This window comes from Prionailurus viverrinus, chromosome C1 (genome assembly GCF_022837055.1).
Source record: "Prionailurus viverrinus isolate Anna chromosome C1, UM_Priviv_1.0, whole genome shotgun sequence".
In the NCBI taxonomy this organism is placed as follows: Eukaryota; Metazoa; Chordata; class Mammalia; order Carnivora; family Felidae; genus Prionailurus; species Prionailurus viverrinus.
Genome location: NC_062568.1, coordinates 121,290,163 through 121,306,968, shown reverse-complemented (window position 1 = coordinate 121,306,968; position 16,806 = coordinate 121,290,163). Strand labels below are relative to the sequence as shown.

At 39.4% G+C, this 16,806-nt stretch overlaps 2 protein-coding genes across 7 annotated transcripts in view; one reads left to right on the top strand and one right to left on the bottom strand.

Moving 5' to 3' along the window:
* Positions 1–13,627, top strand: part of GPSM2 (G protein signaling modulator 2) — a 47,587-nt gene extending 33,960 nt beyond the window's left edge. For both annotated transcript variants that reach the window (XM_047873725.1, XM_047873726.1), the window contains exons 12-15: positions 675–851; positions 3,546–3,705; positions 4,565–4,782; positions 12,849–13,627. In XM_047873725.1, coding sequence (XP_047729681.1) covers positions 675–851; positions 3,546–3,705; positions 4,565–4,782; positions 12,849–13,076 — 783 coding nt within the window. In that variant the 3' untranslated portion in view covers positions 13,077–13,627. The remainder of the gene's footprint in view (positions 1–674; positions 852–3,545; positions 3,706–4,564; positions 4,783–12,848) is intronic.
* CLCC1 (chloride channel CLIC like 1) overlaps positions 1–16,806 on the bottom strand; it is a 71,302-nt gene that overhangs the window by 29,788 nt on the left and 24,708 nt on the right. For 3 of the 5 annotated variants that reach the window (XM_047873728.1, XM_047873729.1, XM_047873727.1), the window contains exon 11: positions 13,481–16,475. In XM_047873728.1, coding sequence (XP_047729684.1) covers positions 16,218–16,475 — 258 coding nt within the window. In that variant the 3' untranslated portion in view covers positions 13,481–16,217. Of the gene's footprint in view, positions 1–13,480; positions 16,476–16,806 lie in introns of those variants that run through there. The other 2 variants (XR_007155222.1, XR_007155221.1) reach the window with 1 other exon arrangement.

The window sequence follows — 16,806 nt, the reverse complement described above, 5'->3', positions numbered from 1 at the left end:
AAACTTTGTTTTCTTTTTTTTTTTAATTTTTTTTTTGCTTATTTAGTTTTGAAGGAGAGACAGAGTGTGAGTGGGAAGGAGCAGAGGGAGAGGGAGACACAGAATCCAAAACAGGCTCCAGGCTCTAGGCTCTGAGCTATCAGCACAGAGCCCGATGTGGGGCTCCAACCCATGAACTGTGAGATCATGACCTGAGCTGAAGTCAGATGCTCAACCGAGTGAGCCACCCAGGCACTCCTTACTTTCTTAAAAAATTATTTTGAGAGGGAGAGAGAGGGCACAAGCAGGGAAAGGGCAGAGAGAGAGAATCCCAAGCAGGCTCCATACTATCAGCTTAGAGCCCAATGGGGGCTTGATCCCACAAACTCTGAGATCATGACCTGAGTGAGAATCAAGAGTCAGATGCTTAACTGACTGAGCCACCCAGGTGCCCCTGTTTTCTTACTCTTAAGTTCCTAAAAGTCACCATTTTAATGTTTTGGTGATGAAAAATTCACAGTATGCATTTGGTACAAGCTGTTGAAAATAGATATACTGGCAAAAAGGAATTTATTAAGAGATCTAGCTGCACCCCACACTAGAGGAGTGGCAATGGCAGGTTAATATGATAGAAAACCAGAAATAGCTTTGGTTTTTTCATGCCCTGTTTTCCATATCTGTTTATAATTTTGTAGGTACAGAACTGGAACAGTGAAATTCTTGCTAAACAAAAACCTCTTATTGCCAAACCTTCTGCGAAGCTGCTCTTTGTCAACAGATTGAAAGGGAAAAAATGCAAAACTAATTCCTCCACTAAAGTTCTCCAAGATGCCAGTAATTCCATTGATAATCGAATTCCAAATTCTGAGAGGGTATGTATGAAATAAGTTTTTGAGTATTCTGCTTTGAGTACCTACATTTTAGTTTTCTTGTATTCATACTGAATATTTGATAAGTTATATTAGACATTTAATATAAAATCTTTTTTTATTCAAAGAAGTCTTCCATATTTCCCTATCTTTTCTGTCTTCTTCAAAGCTAGAAACTGTAATTACTCCATTCATGGATATGTTGCTTCACTGCTCTGGACAGTAATTATTTGTCACTAATTACAAAAATACTACCTTTTAGTTTACTACAGTGTCTCCTAGTAAAACTGCTTTCATTGTAGAAGTTAGAACAAATTAAATTCATAGGTTCAAGGATTTTAAAATGCTGATTTAAAATAGTATCTGCTAGCATCAACTTCTATTTATGTTGAAATTATAACAGTTAAAAACTGCTTTGATGAAAAATGATCACAGGAATCAGCTTATTAAATATAACTTAAAATATTTAGAAATAAAATATCAGGAATATCTCTAATCTAGCTACCCTACACTCTGATAAAAGAACCAAAATAAATTACAAAGATGATACTTCCAATTATCAAGTCCATTTTCCAATGAGAGTTTTTTAAATTCTTTGTTTATTCATTTTTGAGCAACAGAGTGCAAGCAGGGGAGGGGCAGAGAGAGAGGAAAACACAAAATCCAAAGCAGGCTCCAGGCTCTGAGCTTTTAGCACAGAGCCCGACGCAGCGCTCGAACTCACAGACCATGAGATCATGACCTGAACTGAAGTTGGACACTCAACCGACTGAGCCACCTAGGCACCCCTCAGTGAGAGCTTTTGGAAAAACTGCTGGTCTTTTATTTTTTTGACCAATTTCTCTTGGTCCTCTTGTCAGCATCCCATCATATCTGTACCCTGGTAGTGTCTTTTGTATTGATTTTTACCAGTTTTTTTATGTGTATGACTAACAAAAGGAAACTTTATGGGTATATAAAAATGGCTCAGGAATATTTTTTTTTTTAATTTTTTTTTTTTTCAACGTTTATTTATTTTTGGGACAGAGAGAGACAGAGCATGAATGGGGGAGGGGCAGAGAGAGAGGGAGACACAGAATCGGAAACAGGCTCCAGGCTCTGAGCCATCAGCCCAGAGCCTGACGCGGGGCTCGAACTCCGGGACCGCGAGATCGTGACCTGGCTGAAGTCGGACGCCCAACCGACTGCGCCACCCAGGCGCCCCAAGAATATTTTTATAGACCTAGAGCAGATCTCAAAGGCATACCCTTTGTTCAAGATTTCAGGTTTTAACGAAGCCCACTTAGCTCAACTGAAGAACGTCCACTTCTGGACCCTTCCTGTGTTTTAATGTTTAGAAGTTTGAATTTGAGCCTTTTTTGCACCTAGGAAAGTCTTGTTAGTGATTAATACATCTTACTATAGCGTATGTATATATTTAATCCCAAACCTCAGATTGCATGTTAAAGACTGTACTCTCTCAAACCCTCCTGTTTCCTTTATGTATGCTATGTACTCGGTCACCCAAGTTAGGTGTCATTCTAGACTCCTTCCCCCTAACCATATCCAGTCAATCCCTACATCCCTTAGATCTGTCCCCACCCCCACCTTTTGAAAATAAACCTCTGCTACTGTGTCTTAGTTCTTAGGGCAGTACTGCATCTCTTAGCCAGATTTTTGGAATAGGCACCTGAACCTGATCTCTTTCCCTACGTAATTTCTGCAACCTTTTGGAGGTGCCAGTTCTGTTTAAAATTGTTACCAGTGCTTCTCTTATTTCACACAGTATAACTTGTATATCACACAGAGGCCCTTGTTTTGGCAGCTTCTTCCTTCTTCACCTCCCCAACCCTTCAGTTCTTAATCCCCTGAATACTACAGACCTTTGGAATTGCACATTAATCAGTATGAAACATATCTGCCCTGCTAATGGTTATTCATTCTTCAGGAGCCAACTCAAATACCAGTTTCCCCTATTTCCCTGAAGAATTAGTTCTGCCTTTTTCCTGAGGCCTAGGACATTATATATATATATGTATCTCTACTATAATATTTACATCATTGTGAAGAATGAAACTTGTATTAAACATTGCATCTGTCATATTAAGCTTTGAAGCCTTCCATTTTTTTCAAGATCTTCAAATCTGTAAATATAATAAAGGATCTTGGAAATCAGTGTGCTTTCTTAGTTTTCAGTTTCTTAGTTTACTTTTAAATTCTGTTGTAGAATCTTAGAACCAAACTTTGAGCCTGGGATCACTAATATTTACATAATTCATTCAATATCTGGAGCAGTTCCCCAGAGTTGAGGTACATTTCTTTATTCTTTAGCCTTGGAAATACAGAGATTAAAAACTAAAATAACTAGAAATGCTTTTTGTTAATTGGATTAAAATAACTTGATTACCAGGGTTGCCATCTTGAATTCTTTATAATGAAAATGTAGGTTTTTCTTTAAAGTTTATTTATTTGGGGGGGGGCGGGGAACAGAGGTCCCAAAGCGGGCTCTTCACTGACAGCAGACAGCTGCATACAGGACTCGAACTGAAACCACGAGAGGATGACCTGAGCCAAAGTTGGACACTTAATCGACTGAGCCACCCACGCACCCCGAAAGTGTCAATTTTTAATCTTAACCCTTTTGCATATATATCATGATATTGTTCCATTGATCTCATGATAATGCTGGAATATTCAGATTTTCTCTCAATATTTCAGAAAATCGGTGCAGATATTATTGGAGACGAAGGGTTCTTTGACCTGGTAAGCCGATTTCAGAGCAATCGGATGGATGATCAGAGGTGCTGCTTACAAGAACAGAGCTGCGGGACTGCTTCAGCTGCGGCTTCTTCCACTCCACCTCGAGTGATGATGAAAGGTGAGTGATCTGTGCTTCTCCCCCAATTTTAGTAGTTCCCTTTGATATTCTTGTGATTTCTTTCTGAGAGTTTAGTTCTCATCAGAGCAGGTACAGTAAATGAGCCTGAATCCAGGTGTATCTGAAATGCTGGTATTTCTTCAGTTCAAAACAAGGTTTTGTTTCGGTTTCCCTAGGTTTATCTGTATTTTAGTCCAGGTACTTTCTACTAACTATATCATATTTCCTCCCTAGATTCTTTGGGACTGGAGGAAAAAAAAAATCTAACTTTAAAAATAGGAAAAAATTTAGTTATAATTCTATGTAAAAGACAAATGCTTTCTGTCTGGATTAAAAAGAAAAGCCAAGACGGACTGAAGAGGAACCTCTAACTCAGGCTGAAGCTAAGGCCTGCCTGAGCCTTAGAAAGGTCTAAAATGGATTACCTAAGATTTTCTCTTTCAGCTACCAGAAGATTTCCTCTGTAGACCAGGACTTAGCAGCAATAGTTTAAGTTAGCTAAGTGGTTCCCATGCAGGGCAGAGAATAAAAACAGTCTCATTCATCCTCATGTGAGAAATTATGTAAGAGAGATTATTTACCTTCTGAAATCTAGCCCAAGATCTTGTAAAGTTACATTTTGAGCAGGTGGTTGATAAAAGGAAAGATAGTCAAATCTGAATAACCTCCAAGTGAATCACCTGAAGTATTCTGGGATTTATTCTTCCCTCCCTGCCCATCTGGTCAGGCCCCAGCCTCTCAGAGCTAAAGCAGGAGGCAGTGGATGTTGGGACTGAAAAAGGCAGAAAGAACTAGATGTATATTAAAAATATGCTTAAATATTTTCATAATGTTTGGGACTTTTTTCCCCTGTTCATAGCACCGTCTGTTTCCGTGGTGTCCCCCAACACAGATGAGTTTTTAGACCTTCTTGCCAGCTCACAGAGCCGTCGTCTCGATGACCAAAGGGCCAGTTTCAGTAATTTGCCAGGGCTTCGTCTGACACAAAACACCAATAAGTCCGTACTTGGCCACTTGATGACTAATGACAACAAAGAGCCTGATGAAGACTTCTTTGACATCCTTGTAAAATGTCAAGTATGTATGCATATTTTTGTTGGTCTGTGTGTAGCTCAAATGCTGTTGAGAGCTTTGGCAGTATTTTGATTATAATTTGGGAAAGGCTCATTTTGTATTAGGGACACACTTATCGTTTAGGGATCCTTCAGACACTAGAGATCCCTGTGATAGCTTCTTATTTTGTATTTTGGGTGGTAAGGTAAGGTGTTGCTGATGCCTCTCTCTGACCTGTGATGGAGAGGAGACTGAAGGGCATTGGGAGGAGACCTAGAAAAGAGCCCCGCTTTCCTGAATGTTAGTATCGGGAGCAACCAGTGATTAATATGGGGAGAGTCTAGCTGGGGCTAGTTTATGCTGTTGAGAGCTTTAGGAGAAATGAGATAGCTTTCATTTTTTATTTTAATAATTATTTGCCACAATGGTTAAGGAATACCTCAGATGGCTTGAACACGACCATGAGAAAAATAATCCTTATTTTCACTAAAGAGACATTTCCACTGCCTGACCCTAGTTCTGTGTCTGTTTTTTCATTCATAAAAAGAGGAGATGATGATACGTACTACCAACCTCTCATTTATTCAGCAAAAAAAACTGAGCACTTAATATGGAGATATCGTACTTGCTTTTAAAGTTTTTTAGTTATTATTTTTGAGAAAGAGGGAGAACCTGAAGCAGGCTCCACACTGTCAGCATAGAGCCTTAACATGGGGCTCAAACTCCCAAAACTGTAAGATCATGACCTGAGTTGGATGCTTAACCAACTGAGCCACCCACGTGCCCTGCCATGTACTTGCTTTTAAAGGATCCTATGTGTTAATGGGAGAGACAATAAGTAAGTCTCTGTGCGTGTAGAGATAGATACTATATGACAGGTACTGATACTTGCTATAAAGAAAATTAGAGCCAGATAAAAGGGTGGGGTAGCCAGGGGTGGTGGTGGTTAGGGAAGATGTTCTTGGATTGACAGATGAACAGAGATCTGAATAAGGTGAAATAGCCATGTGAATATTTAGTGAAATAGCATTCTATGCAGAGACAAGTCCCTTCTTGGATATAAAAGCTTAGCAGGTTCAAGGAATGGCAAGGTGGCCAGTGTGACTGGCATGGAGTAAATAAAGGGTAAGGGAGAGTGGTAGGGGGTAAGGATAGAGAAGTAACCAGCCTAGATCTTATGATCTTATAGGCCATGATGAGGTCTTGTGTTCCAGATGTGATAGGAAGACACTGGAGGGTCTGAAAGATCATCCTGTCTACTGCTGAAAGCATGTGGAGTGGCAAAGGCTGTTAGTAGGAGAACCAGCTAGAAAACCAATGTGGTAATTCAGGCAAAAGATATGACTTTGACTAGTGTGGTGGTAGTAGTGATGATAAGCAGTCAGAACAGGGATATATTTTGAAGTTATGGTTGTTAATAAATCAGATGGTATAAGAAATCAAGAAGGGCTCCTGCCTTTTTTGCTTTGAATAACTGTTGTCAGTGGATGGTGCAGTTTACTAAAATAGAGAAGTTGAGAGGAGAAACAGGTTTGGGAAGAAAAAGCAGGAGTTCTACTTTCGGTATGTAAATTTGAGTTACATAAATAGGTATTTAAGTGGAGATGTTGAGTAGACAACTGGATATAAAAATCTGGAGCCCCTGGGGGGCTCAGGTTGTGATGCTTGCAGTCATGAGATCAAGCCCCCTTCACACTCGGCACAGTCTCTGCCCCTCCCAGGCTCATGCATACTCACTCTCCCCTCCTTCCCCCAAAAAACCTATAGCCCCAGAGAGAAATGACTTTGGGAGTCATCAGCATATAGCTGGTATTAAAGTCCCAGGAAGATACTACCTAAAGAATAGATACTGAAACAGGAGGACTAAGCCCAGAGCATTCCAAAATCTACCTGAATAGAGGAAGATGAGCCAGCAAAGCAGCAGTCAGCCTGGAGAGTGGTAGAAGCAAATTGAAGAAAATGTTTTAAGGAATGTTCAACTGTGTCAGACACTGCTGAGAAGCCGAGTAAAATGATGACTGATCTACTAGCTTTGGCAATGTGGAGATTATTAGTCATTCTGAAAGATACTGTGATGGGGACAAAGGATTGAGGGGGTTGAGAAAATGGAAAGTGTTAATGGGGAGACAGTAAACAAAACTTTCAAGGGATTTTCAAAGAGTTAAAGATGAAGTATATAGAGGTTGGTTTTTTTCTTATTTTGGGAGTTAATACCTCATGTCTGCTGATGTAAATGATCAAGTAGAGGGAGGAACCAGTGATGCAGCAGAGTATGTGTGTACAAATTTGGAGGTAGGTGCAGGTAGGAATTCTCTGGTTTTTCTTTTCTTAGCAAAGTAAGAAGTAGGGCCGTTAACAGAGATTGGGGTTGGAGGATTGTAATTTTGAAGAGAATAGAACATAGTTACTTTGAGAAACTGAAAGTATGTTGACCAGCAAAAAGTAATAGGATTATTGAACTACGCTGAGGACTCCTTTGAAGTTCACAGTCACTGAAGTAAGTACAGTGATGTATTTTCTCAAGGCATAACCAGCTACTTAAGGATAGAGATTTAATCAGGGTCAGTAATTTGATAGACTAGGATGGAGGAGGAGAGAAGCACATGCCAGGAAATGATTTTAATAATGGACTTTGGAACCTAGGCTGCATCTAAGAAAGGAGGTAGGAAAATGAAGGGTATGGAAGTGACAACTGTCAGTAATCCTGGTGGCTTTAATAGCGAAGACCTGGGGCAGCTGAGTCAGTTAAGCATCAGACTTCGGCTCAGGTCATGATCTCATGGTTTGTGAGTTCAAGCCCTGTGTCAGGCTCTGTACTGATAGCTCAGAGCCTGTTTTGGATTCTGTGTCTCCCTCCCTGTCTCTCAAATAAACATTAAAAAAAAAATACTGAAATCCTAGTAACAGGCCATCAACATAAAGAAAAGAAAAAATTGACAGAACTGAAGGGAGAAATTGACATTTCTATAAAAATAGCTGGCGATTTCAAGACTCTCCACCCCAGTGATAGGTAGGACAACCAGACAGATGACGAACAACACAATAAATCATTTAGTTCTCACAGAATACACATTCTTCTCAAATGCATATGGGACATTCTCCAGGATCGACCATGTTAGGCCACAAATTCTCAACAGTTTTATTTTTGAGACACACACAGAACATGAGTGGGAGAGGGGCAGAGAGCGAGGGAGACACAGAATCCGAAGTAGGCTCTGAGCTGTCAGCACAGAGCCAGACATAGGGCTGGAACTCACAAACTGCAAGACCATGACCTGAGCCAAAGTCCTATGCTTAACCAACTGAGCCACCCAGGTGCTTAAAAGATTAGATACCATACAAAGTATCTTCTCCACATCTCCGCAACAGGATGGAGTTAAAATAATAAGTAATAAGGAGGGGCACCTGGATGGCTCAGTTGGTTGGGCATCCGACTCACGGTTTCATTTCAGGTCATGATCTTGTGGGTTCAAGCCCCGTTCTGGGCTCTGCACTGAAGGTGAGGAGTCTGCTTGGGATTTTCTCTCTCCCCCTCCCCTGGGTCACACTGTCTCTCTCTACATAAATAAAACTTTAGAGAATTCCCAAATTTGTAGAAATTAACCAGTGGATAGAGAGGAAAACACAAGGGAAATTAGAAAATACCCTGAGACTGATAAAAATGAAAATACAATATCCTAAAACCTTGAGATGCAGGGAAGGCGGTACTCGGGGGGATATTTAGAGCTGCAAATGCTTATGTTAAAAGAGGAATATCTCAAATCAACAACCTGGTTTTTTATAGCTTAAGGGGTTAGAAAAAGAACAGACTAAACCTAAAACTAGCAGAAAGAAGGAAATGAACAGAAAAAAAAATCAAATCCAAAAGCAGGTTAGTTAAAAGGTTTAACACAACTGACAAAGGCTCAAATTACTAAAATTACAAACAAAAGTAGGGACATCACTTCTAATTACAGAAATAAAAAGAATTTTTAGATAATACTGTGAATGCTTATAAGTTGGATAACCTAGATGAAATGGACAAATAACCAGAAACAAAATCAGCCAAGACTTAATCATGAATAGAAAACAGACTCATAATCTATAAGGATACTGTATCAGTAATCAAAACCTCCCAACAAAGAAAAACCCTGGACCTGCTAGCTTCACTGGTGAATTCTACCAAACTGAAAAAAAGGGAATACTTTCTATTCCTAAGTCATTCTGTGAGGCCAATATTGCCCTGATAACAAAGCCAGACAAGGCACTGCAAGAAAACTATGTGTCCAATATCCTTTTTGAATACAGATACAAAAATCATCAATAGAATACTAGCAAACAGAATCAAATGGCATATTTAAAAGATTGTACACCATGCCTAGGTGGAATTTGTTCCTGGAATGCAAGGATGGTTCAACATAGGGGAATAATCAATGTAATATATACACTACATTAATAGAATGAAAGAGGGGGGAAAAAAACACCTGATCATCAAACCTGATGCAGAAAAAGCATTTGACAAAATTCAACACATTTTCATGATAAAAACACTCAACTAACTAAGGATAGTAAGAAACTACCACAACGCAATAAAGTCACTTATGAAAAACCTATAACTACCATCATACTCAATGGTAAATGACAAAAGCTTTACTCTAAAAGCAGGAATAAGACAAAGATGCTCATTTTTTACCGCTTCTATTCAAATGGTACTGTAAGTTCGAGCAGAGCAAGCAGGCAAGAAAAAGAAAAAGCATCCAGGTAGGAAAGAAGTAAAATTATCTCTGTTCAGAAAGGAGTCTTATGTGCAGAAAATCCTGAAGATTTCACCAAACAAAAAAACCCTGTTAGAACTAAGAAACATGGGGCGCCTGGGTGGCTCAGTCGGTTGAGCGTCCGACTTCAGCTCAGGTCATGATCTCACAGTCTGAGTTTGAGCCCCGCGTCGGGCTCTGAGCTGAGCGCTCAGAGCCTGGAGCCTGCTTCCGATTCTGTGTCTCCCTCCTTCTCTGTCCCTCCCCCACTCACGTGCTCGCTCCCTCAAAAATAAACGTTAAAAAAAAACTAAAATTCAAAATAACAGGGTACAAAATTAATATCCCAAAATCAGTTGTGTTTCCATACACTAACAGTGAACAGACCAAAAAGGAAACTAAGAAAACCTTCCTAAAACAGCATCAGCAGGAATGAACTTAACCATGGAAGTGAAAGACTTGAACAATGAAAATTATAAAATGTTTCTGAAAGAAATTACACTACATAAATGGGAATATTGTTAAATGCCAGTACTACCCAGAGTGTAATCTATGGATTCACATAATGCATTCCTTATCAAAATGTAAATAAGGTATTTTACAGAACAGAAAATTCCATCTTGAAATTCCTATAGAATCTTAGGGGAACCCAAATAACTGAATCTTGAGCAAGCAGAACAAAGTTGGAGGACTCCCACTTCCTGATTTCAAATTCTGCAAAGCTACAGTAATCAAACAGTATGGTACTGACATGATGACAGACATATAGACCAATGGAAAAGACAGCCCAGAAATAAATCCTTGAATGTGTCTTCAGATGATTTTCCACAAGTGTGCCAAGACTATTAAATGGGGAAAGGCGTCTCACCAACAAATGCTGCTGGGAAAACTATCCACATGCAAAATAATGAAGCTGGGCCCTTACCTAACACCATATGTAAAAACTGAGAATGGATCAGAGACCTAAATGTAAGAGCTAAGACTTTAAACTTATAGAAAACATAAGAGGAAAGCTTCAAGATTTTGGATTTGGCAGTGATTTCTTAGTTATGAGACCTTAGTTATGAGGCACAGGCAACAAAAGAATAGACAAACTAGACTTGATCAAAGTTTAAAACTTTTGTACATCAAATGACACTATCAACAAAGTAAAAAGGCAACCCACAGAAGATACTTGCAAAACATATAATCAATAAAAGGATTAATTCAGAATATAGAGAACTCTAAAACTTAACCACAAAAAAAGAAACAAAAACCCTATTCCAAAAACGGGCAGAGAATCCAAATAGATATTTCTCAAAAGAAGATCTACAAATGGCTAATAAACACAGGAAGAGATGCTCAACATCACAAATTAGAGAAATGCAAATCAAAATCATAATGAGATACCATCTCACGAACCCATGGGGAAGCTACCATTAAAACAAAAAACAAAAAAATGGGTGCCTGGGTGACTCAGTCAGTTAAGCATCCCACTTCGGCTCAGGTCATTATCTCACAGTTCACAAGTTCAAGCCCCAGGTAGGGCTCTGTGCTGACAGCTTGGAGCCTGGAGCCTGCTTCAGATTCTATGTTTCCCTCTCTCTCTCTGCCTCTCCCCCACTCATGCTTGGTCTTTCTCTAAACAATAAACATTAAACAGTTGGCAAGGATGTGGAGAAATTGGAACTGTCGTGCACTGCAGGTGGGAATACAAAATGGAGGAGCTGCTATGAAAAATGGTTTGGTGATTCCTCAAAAAATTATTTAAAAACAGAACTACCATATGATCCATCAATCTCATTTCTGGGTATATACCCAAAACAGTTGAAAGCATGGATATGAGCAGATATTTGTACACCTACCTTCAGGCAGCCAGCATTATTGACAATAGCCAAAAGGTAGAAGCAACCAAGTGCCCATTGGCAGATGGATAAATAAAATGCGGTGTGCATGTACAATGGAGTATTTTTCAGCCTTAAAAATGAGGGAAATTCTGACACAGGTTACAACATGGCTCAAGACATTATGCTGAGAAGTAGGCAGTCACAAAAGGACAAATACAGTTCCACTCACATGAGGCAAAGTAGATTCACAGAAACAAAGAATGGTGGTTACTAGGGGCTGGAGAGGGGAGGATGGGAGCTACTGTTTTGGTTTTGCAGAATGAAAATGTTCTGGAGATGGATAATGCTGATGACTGCACAGCGGTATGAATGTGCTTAATACTGAACAGTACACTTAAAAATGGTTAAAGTGGTAAACATTCTGTTTTACCACAATTTAACAAAAAATTCCTGGGGGAGTACTCTCTAGCCTGATCTGGAAAATTGGAGGTGGCAGTCAACATGAGATGTTTGAAATCCTGATTTTCAAGACAGTGCAGTTATTGAGAATGACCAAGTCTGGCCTATGACGATGGGAGCTTAATGGATAAGGCAGAGGTGAAGACTGGAGACCAGAGGAGAGGAGGTCTAAGGTGTGAAGTACCGAAGTGTTGGATGAATTGGAGGACAATGAAATCACCCCAACTTAAAGACAAGAGAAATGAAGAAGCAGGAGCCAGGTGTGTGGGTGGTGGGGGGCTGCTGACAAGGCGGCCACTGAAAGTCACAGGGCTGGCTGTGGGGCGAAAGGTTAAGGCATATAAATGCACGGTGCCCAGCAAATAGTAGGCACTCAAATGTCAGCTGTCACAGTCCCACTCTGGAGCTACAATACCAAATACTATACACATTTAACTGCTTATATTTTTAATTTGATGGGTAACATTTGTAATGTACTTCTAAAAGAAGAATCAGAAGTTAGAACTTCAAGGAAAAAAACCTGGCTTGTTTCTTTAACAGATTTAAATGTTTAAGATAGGGCGAGGCAAACTTTCTGTACAGGGCTACATAGAAAATATTTTAGGCTTTTCAGGCCCTTACAACTGCTGGACTCTGCCAGCCACACTTAATTCGTAATTAGTAGACACATGAGTAGTGTGGTGAAACGGAAAGGAAACTTTATGCACAAAACAGGCAGCAGGTTATGGTTTGCTGACCCCTGACCTGACACAGTAGTGCTGCAGGGGTTTTATATATAACATTGTATTTCTAAGGATTGGTAAGTTGTCAATGCTGATTATGTAAGATTTGACCTTGTATCTTAAGTAATCTTACCAAAGTCTTGAGCTTATGGCTATACTTCTACATAGTACTTGTTATGTTCCGATTATGTAAGTCTTTGAAAAGGTTTTATTAGGTTTCAGGTCTAAAGATTAAATTTCTGAGACAAGGCAAAAAAAAAAAATGTTTTTCTTGTGATGACAACATAATGTAACCTGGTGTTCTCCTTCCCTACAATATTTGTGTTTCAATCTCTCTCATAAATTTTCAGGGGTCCAGATTAGATGATCAAAGATGTGCTCCACCACCTGCCACCACAAAGGGACCAACAGTACCAGACGAGGACTTTTTTAGCCTGATTCTACGTTCTCAGGCGAAAAGAATGGATGAACAGAGAGTTCTTTTACAAAGAGATCAAAACAGAGACGCTGAATTTGGGCTGAAAGACATTTTGCAAAGTAATGCTTTGTTGGAATTTAAAAATACAGGAAAAAAATAAACCACTAGTTATTACGGATATATTTTTTTTAAACGACCTTATTTCCTTTCAGAACACTGCAGGGAAACTCTTTTTTTTCCTTAAAAGGAGAAATTATAGCACTGTAATACAGCTTTAAATGTTTTTAGAATGATGTAAATATTTAACCTTTAATAGTATAGCATTAATTCACATTTCTCTGGACACTCGTTTCAGGGTGGAGGTGTCTTATACAAGGTGCTTCATCAACTTTTTTGAATAATGCTTGGGATTGTGTTCTTTGGCAACTTTTTAGATTCCTTTACGTAGTGTTTGTAAAGTGATAATTTTTTTAACTCTTGATGATGGCATTTTTTAAATACTGAACCATGGATATAGTAAGAAATTAGGCTGTTTAGTAAACAATAACATACTTGACCAATGTGTAAAAAAGTTATATAGTCTTTATTAAAAGAATCTAGATCTTTTTTCTGCTAAAAATCCTATTTTCAGTATGTTATTAGTTCAAACCCATTATAAAAACAACTCTAAGAAATAAACTTTTAGCATGTTCTGGACCCTTGAATTTTAAAGTGTGTGTGGCTTAAAATTATATCTTCTGTTGCAAAATACTGTTTAAGACCTAATATCAAAAAAACAAAAAACCCCAAACTCCTGTGGTTGTATCAAGAACCTAGGCCATGAAAATAGAGAACACATGAAAACTCACAAAATTTAAGTATGAAAGATGTAGGTTAAGCTCTCAGTCGTCATTAAGCCTCCCTTCATCTCAGGAACTGAAGGCAGTTTATAAGGGCGCACAATACGACATGACAGGAAGTGAATTTAGCAAAAGAAGACAGCAAGGATGGGACATGCTAAGGCTGAACTATAAAATGCAAATGCCCACACCCAGAACTCATTCACCTCTGGTTGCTTTTGATTCTGCACAGCTGGGATGGTATCTGGGGCTCTGGGCCTCTGTCCTTTCTCAAAGTCCTTCAGATGACTTGATGGGCAGTGAGAATCACTTCTCCAAATGGCCAATGTTCACAAAAATAAAACAGAAGAAAGTTACTCGACCTGGAATCACATTAAAGGCTCAGGGAAAAAAAAAAGTATTCTTGGTTCTAAGATCAGACATTTTGTCAAAAGTACTCTGTTAACACCTGGATCACTTTATGATGTATATATTATATATAGGATATAATGTCCTAGATAGCGTCCTTTTAAAACCTGTATGTAAGTTTCATGGGTTTTTTTCTTATAAGCATATTCAATGAGCAAAGACAGCATACCAAACCACAATAATGTAAAATAAGTATTTTGTGTATACTGTAGTTAAGAGCCTGTAAACATTCATTATTCATTTAAAAACTGCTTTTAAAAAGCTGTATACCCTACTGATTCTCCTAAAAGCCTGTTGCTACAATTCTTGATTTTGATAAATATGAGCTGGACAATAAACAAGCCTATTACTCCAAGTTCTAGACTGCCCTTGATCTGTTCAGTTTGCTTTAATTAGTCTTCCCTATTTGCTGTCATTCGACAGCAGTTGAATGTATGTTGCTTTGCTAGCTGTCAAAGTGGACTGCATCCCCCAACAGTTATCTGTAATGAAAGAATACAAAGACAATATTTTAATTTTTTACAGACTCGTTTTTAGATTGATAAAAAGGAGTTCAAACAGCATTAACTCCACTCTCATTGTTACAGTCTGTCACCTGAGGCATTCGATACTCTTTAGAGTCTAATCACAGCTCAAAGGACACCTAACCACCCTAGGTGCATATTTACCAACTAGCATAAACAGGTCTGGCCCTCAAAGAGGCTTTTTTTTCAATGTTTATTTTTCAGAGGGGGGCAGAGAGAGAATGAGCAGGGGAGGGGCAAAGAGAGAGAGAGAGAGAGAGCGCGAGGGAAACACAGAATCTGAAGCAGGCTCCAGGCTCTGAGCTGTCAGCACAGAGCCCGTGCAGGGCTTGAATTCACAAACTGTGAGATCATGACCTGAGTTGAAGTCAGATGCTTAACCAACTGAGCCACCCAGGTGCCACAAGAGAGGCCTTTATATGTATTGATGTTCAAAAATCCCCAAACTGCAGGCATCCTTTGCATTAGTTCATATATTACATACCTACTATGTTACAAATGTTTATACAAAATTCTGTTGTGTTGGGGGGGGGGGAATACTACCTTTTTGATGAAATACTAAAGATGTTTGCAAGATTAAACTAGAAAATAATATTAACGTTAAATTTGACACCCTCTTGCTGAGGTAAGTTTTTAAAAATCTTGACAGTGGCATTTTTTAGTATTTGACCAGGGATGTAGAGAGATTATGCTGTTTAGCAAAAATAATGTACTTGACCAATGTGTAAAGTACATATTGAAATAGAGCTATTCTCAAAGTCTACGGACTATGTAAAACCCAGATTACCGACTTAAGCTGTGCTAATAACTAAATTCTCCTGGCAATCTTCAGTTCTCAGCTGAGGGTAAAGTAAGATAGGTGGCCAGGAAGCGGGCCCAGTCATCGCTGGGAGAGTTGAGAGATGGAGATGGGATAGGGAATGACAAAGCCATGATGAGCTAAGGCAGCCTACACAGAGACAAACGGACACACACTCCATGGCTGCATGAAGACACCGAAGTGCATGACGAGAGTAAACTTGACCATAGTGGACTCTCCTTAAAAACTATTTTTGGGTACTCCCACTTGCAGAAACATATCGAATCCAATGCACGACTAACAAATTATTAACTAAGGTAGGTGTCCTCGGGCTTCTCCGCTAGGCACCACGCACGTTGGCTAGTTGGTTCCTATCTAAGCCTGTGAACCATCAACTTTTTCACTGTCCCTTGAATCAAACTGACCTCTTTATTTGAAATTAGTGATACTTGCCATGTGTTCATCGATGAGATCCCGTTCCAAAATTAACACTTTAAAACTTTTTGGGAGGTTTCAATATGAAAATGAAATTAAACTGACAAAAGATTAAAAACTAAACAGAAATACATGTGTATTCATTCGTCCTGATGGTCAATAAAAATATTAATGTAGAAGTTGGCACCCGTATAGTAAATGTCAGAATATGTGTAGAGAAGAGTGCACGGTTGTGAAGAGTATACTTTACAAAACCCAAAGACGACCTTGGAGCTGTGGTCCGAGTCTGTGTTCCTCTAGCCACATGGGCCAGCATCCAGGTCCTTTCCACAGCTGGCGGGGCTGGATGCGCCACCGCCTTCCTCTCGGCTGCCTCTGGCCTCGGTCCTGAGCTGGCCCTTTTCCTCCACAGATGTACCTTCCGCCTTCTCTGATGTCTCTGCACCAGAGACAGGCTTAGTGGACTGGCTGCTTTCAGTGCTGCTTTCTGGCAGTGTGCTTTCTCCTGGGATTCCAATCTCTTTGGGCTTTGCATCCAAAACAGGAAATTTATGCTGTAGGGAATTACATTTTAATTGTTTAATTAATGCAATCAAACATGTTTAACAAGTTCCTATGCAAATCTGTTGTATCAAACTTGGAACTCTTTCGAATCCCAGCTCCAGTGCTGTACTGTAAGGATACAGATGTTATTAAGCCTCACAGAACTATACACGGAGCAATGGGGCAGGGGCACAGAGGATATGGCAGGTGGTCTAGTGACCCAGGTTTAGGAAGGGACAAGAGGACTGGTAAACAGTACTGCTAACTCCTCTTGCCTGGTGAGAGTAATTCATTTGAATTATTTATTAAGTCTGTATTAAGTTCTATGTGCTGGGGATACAG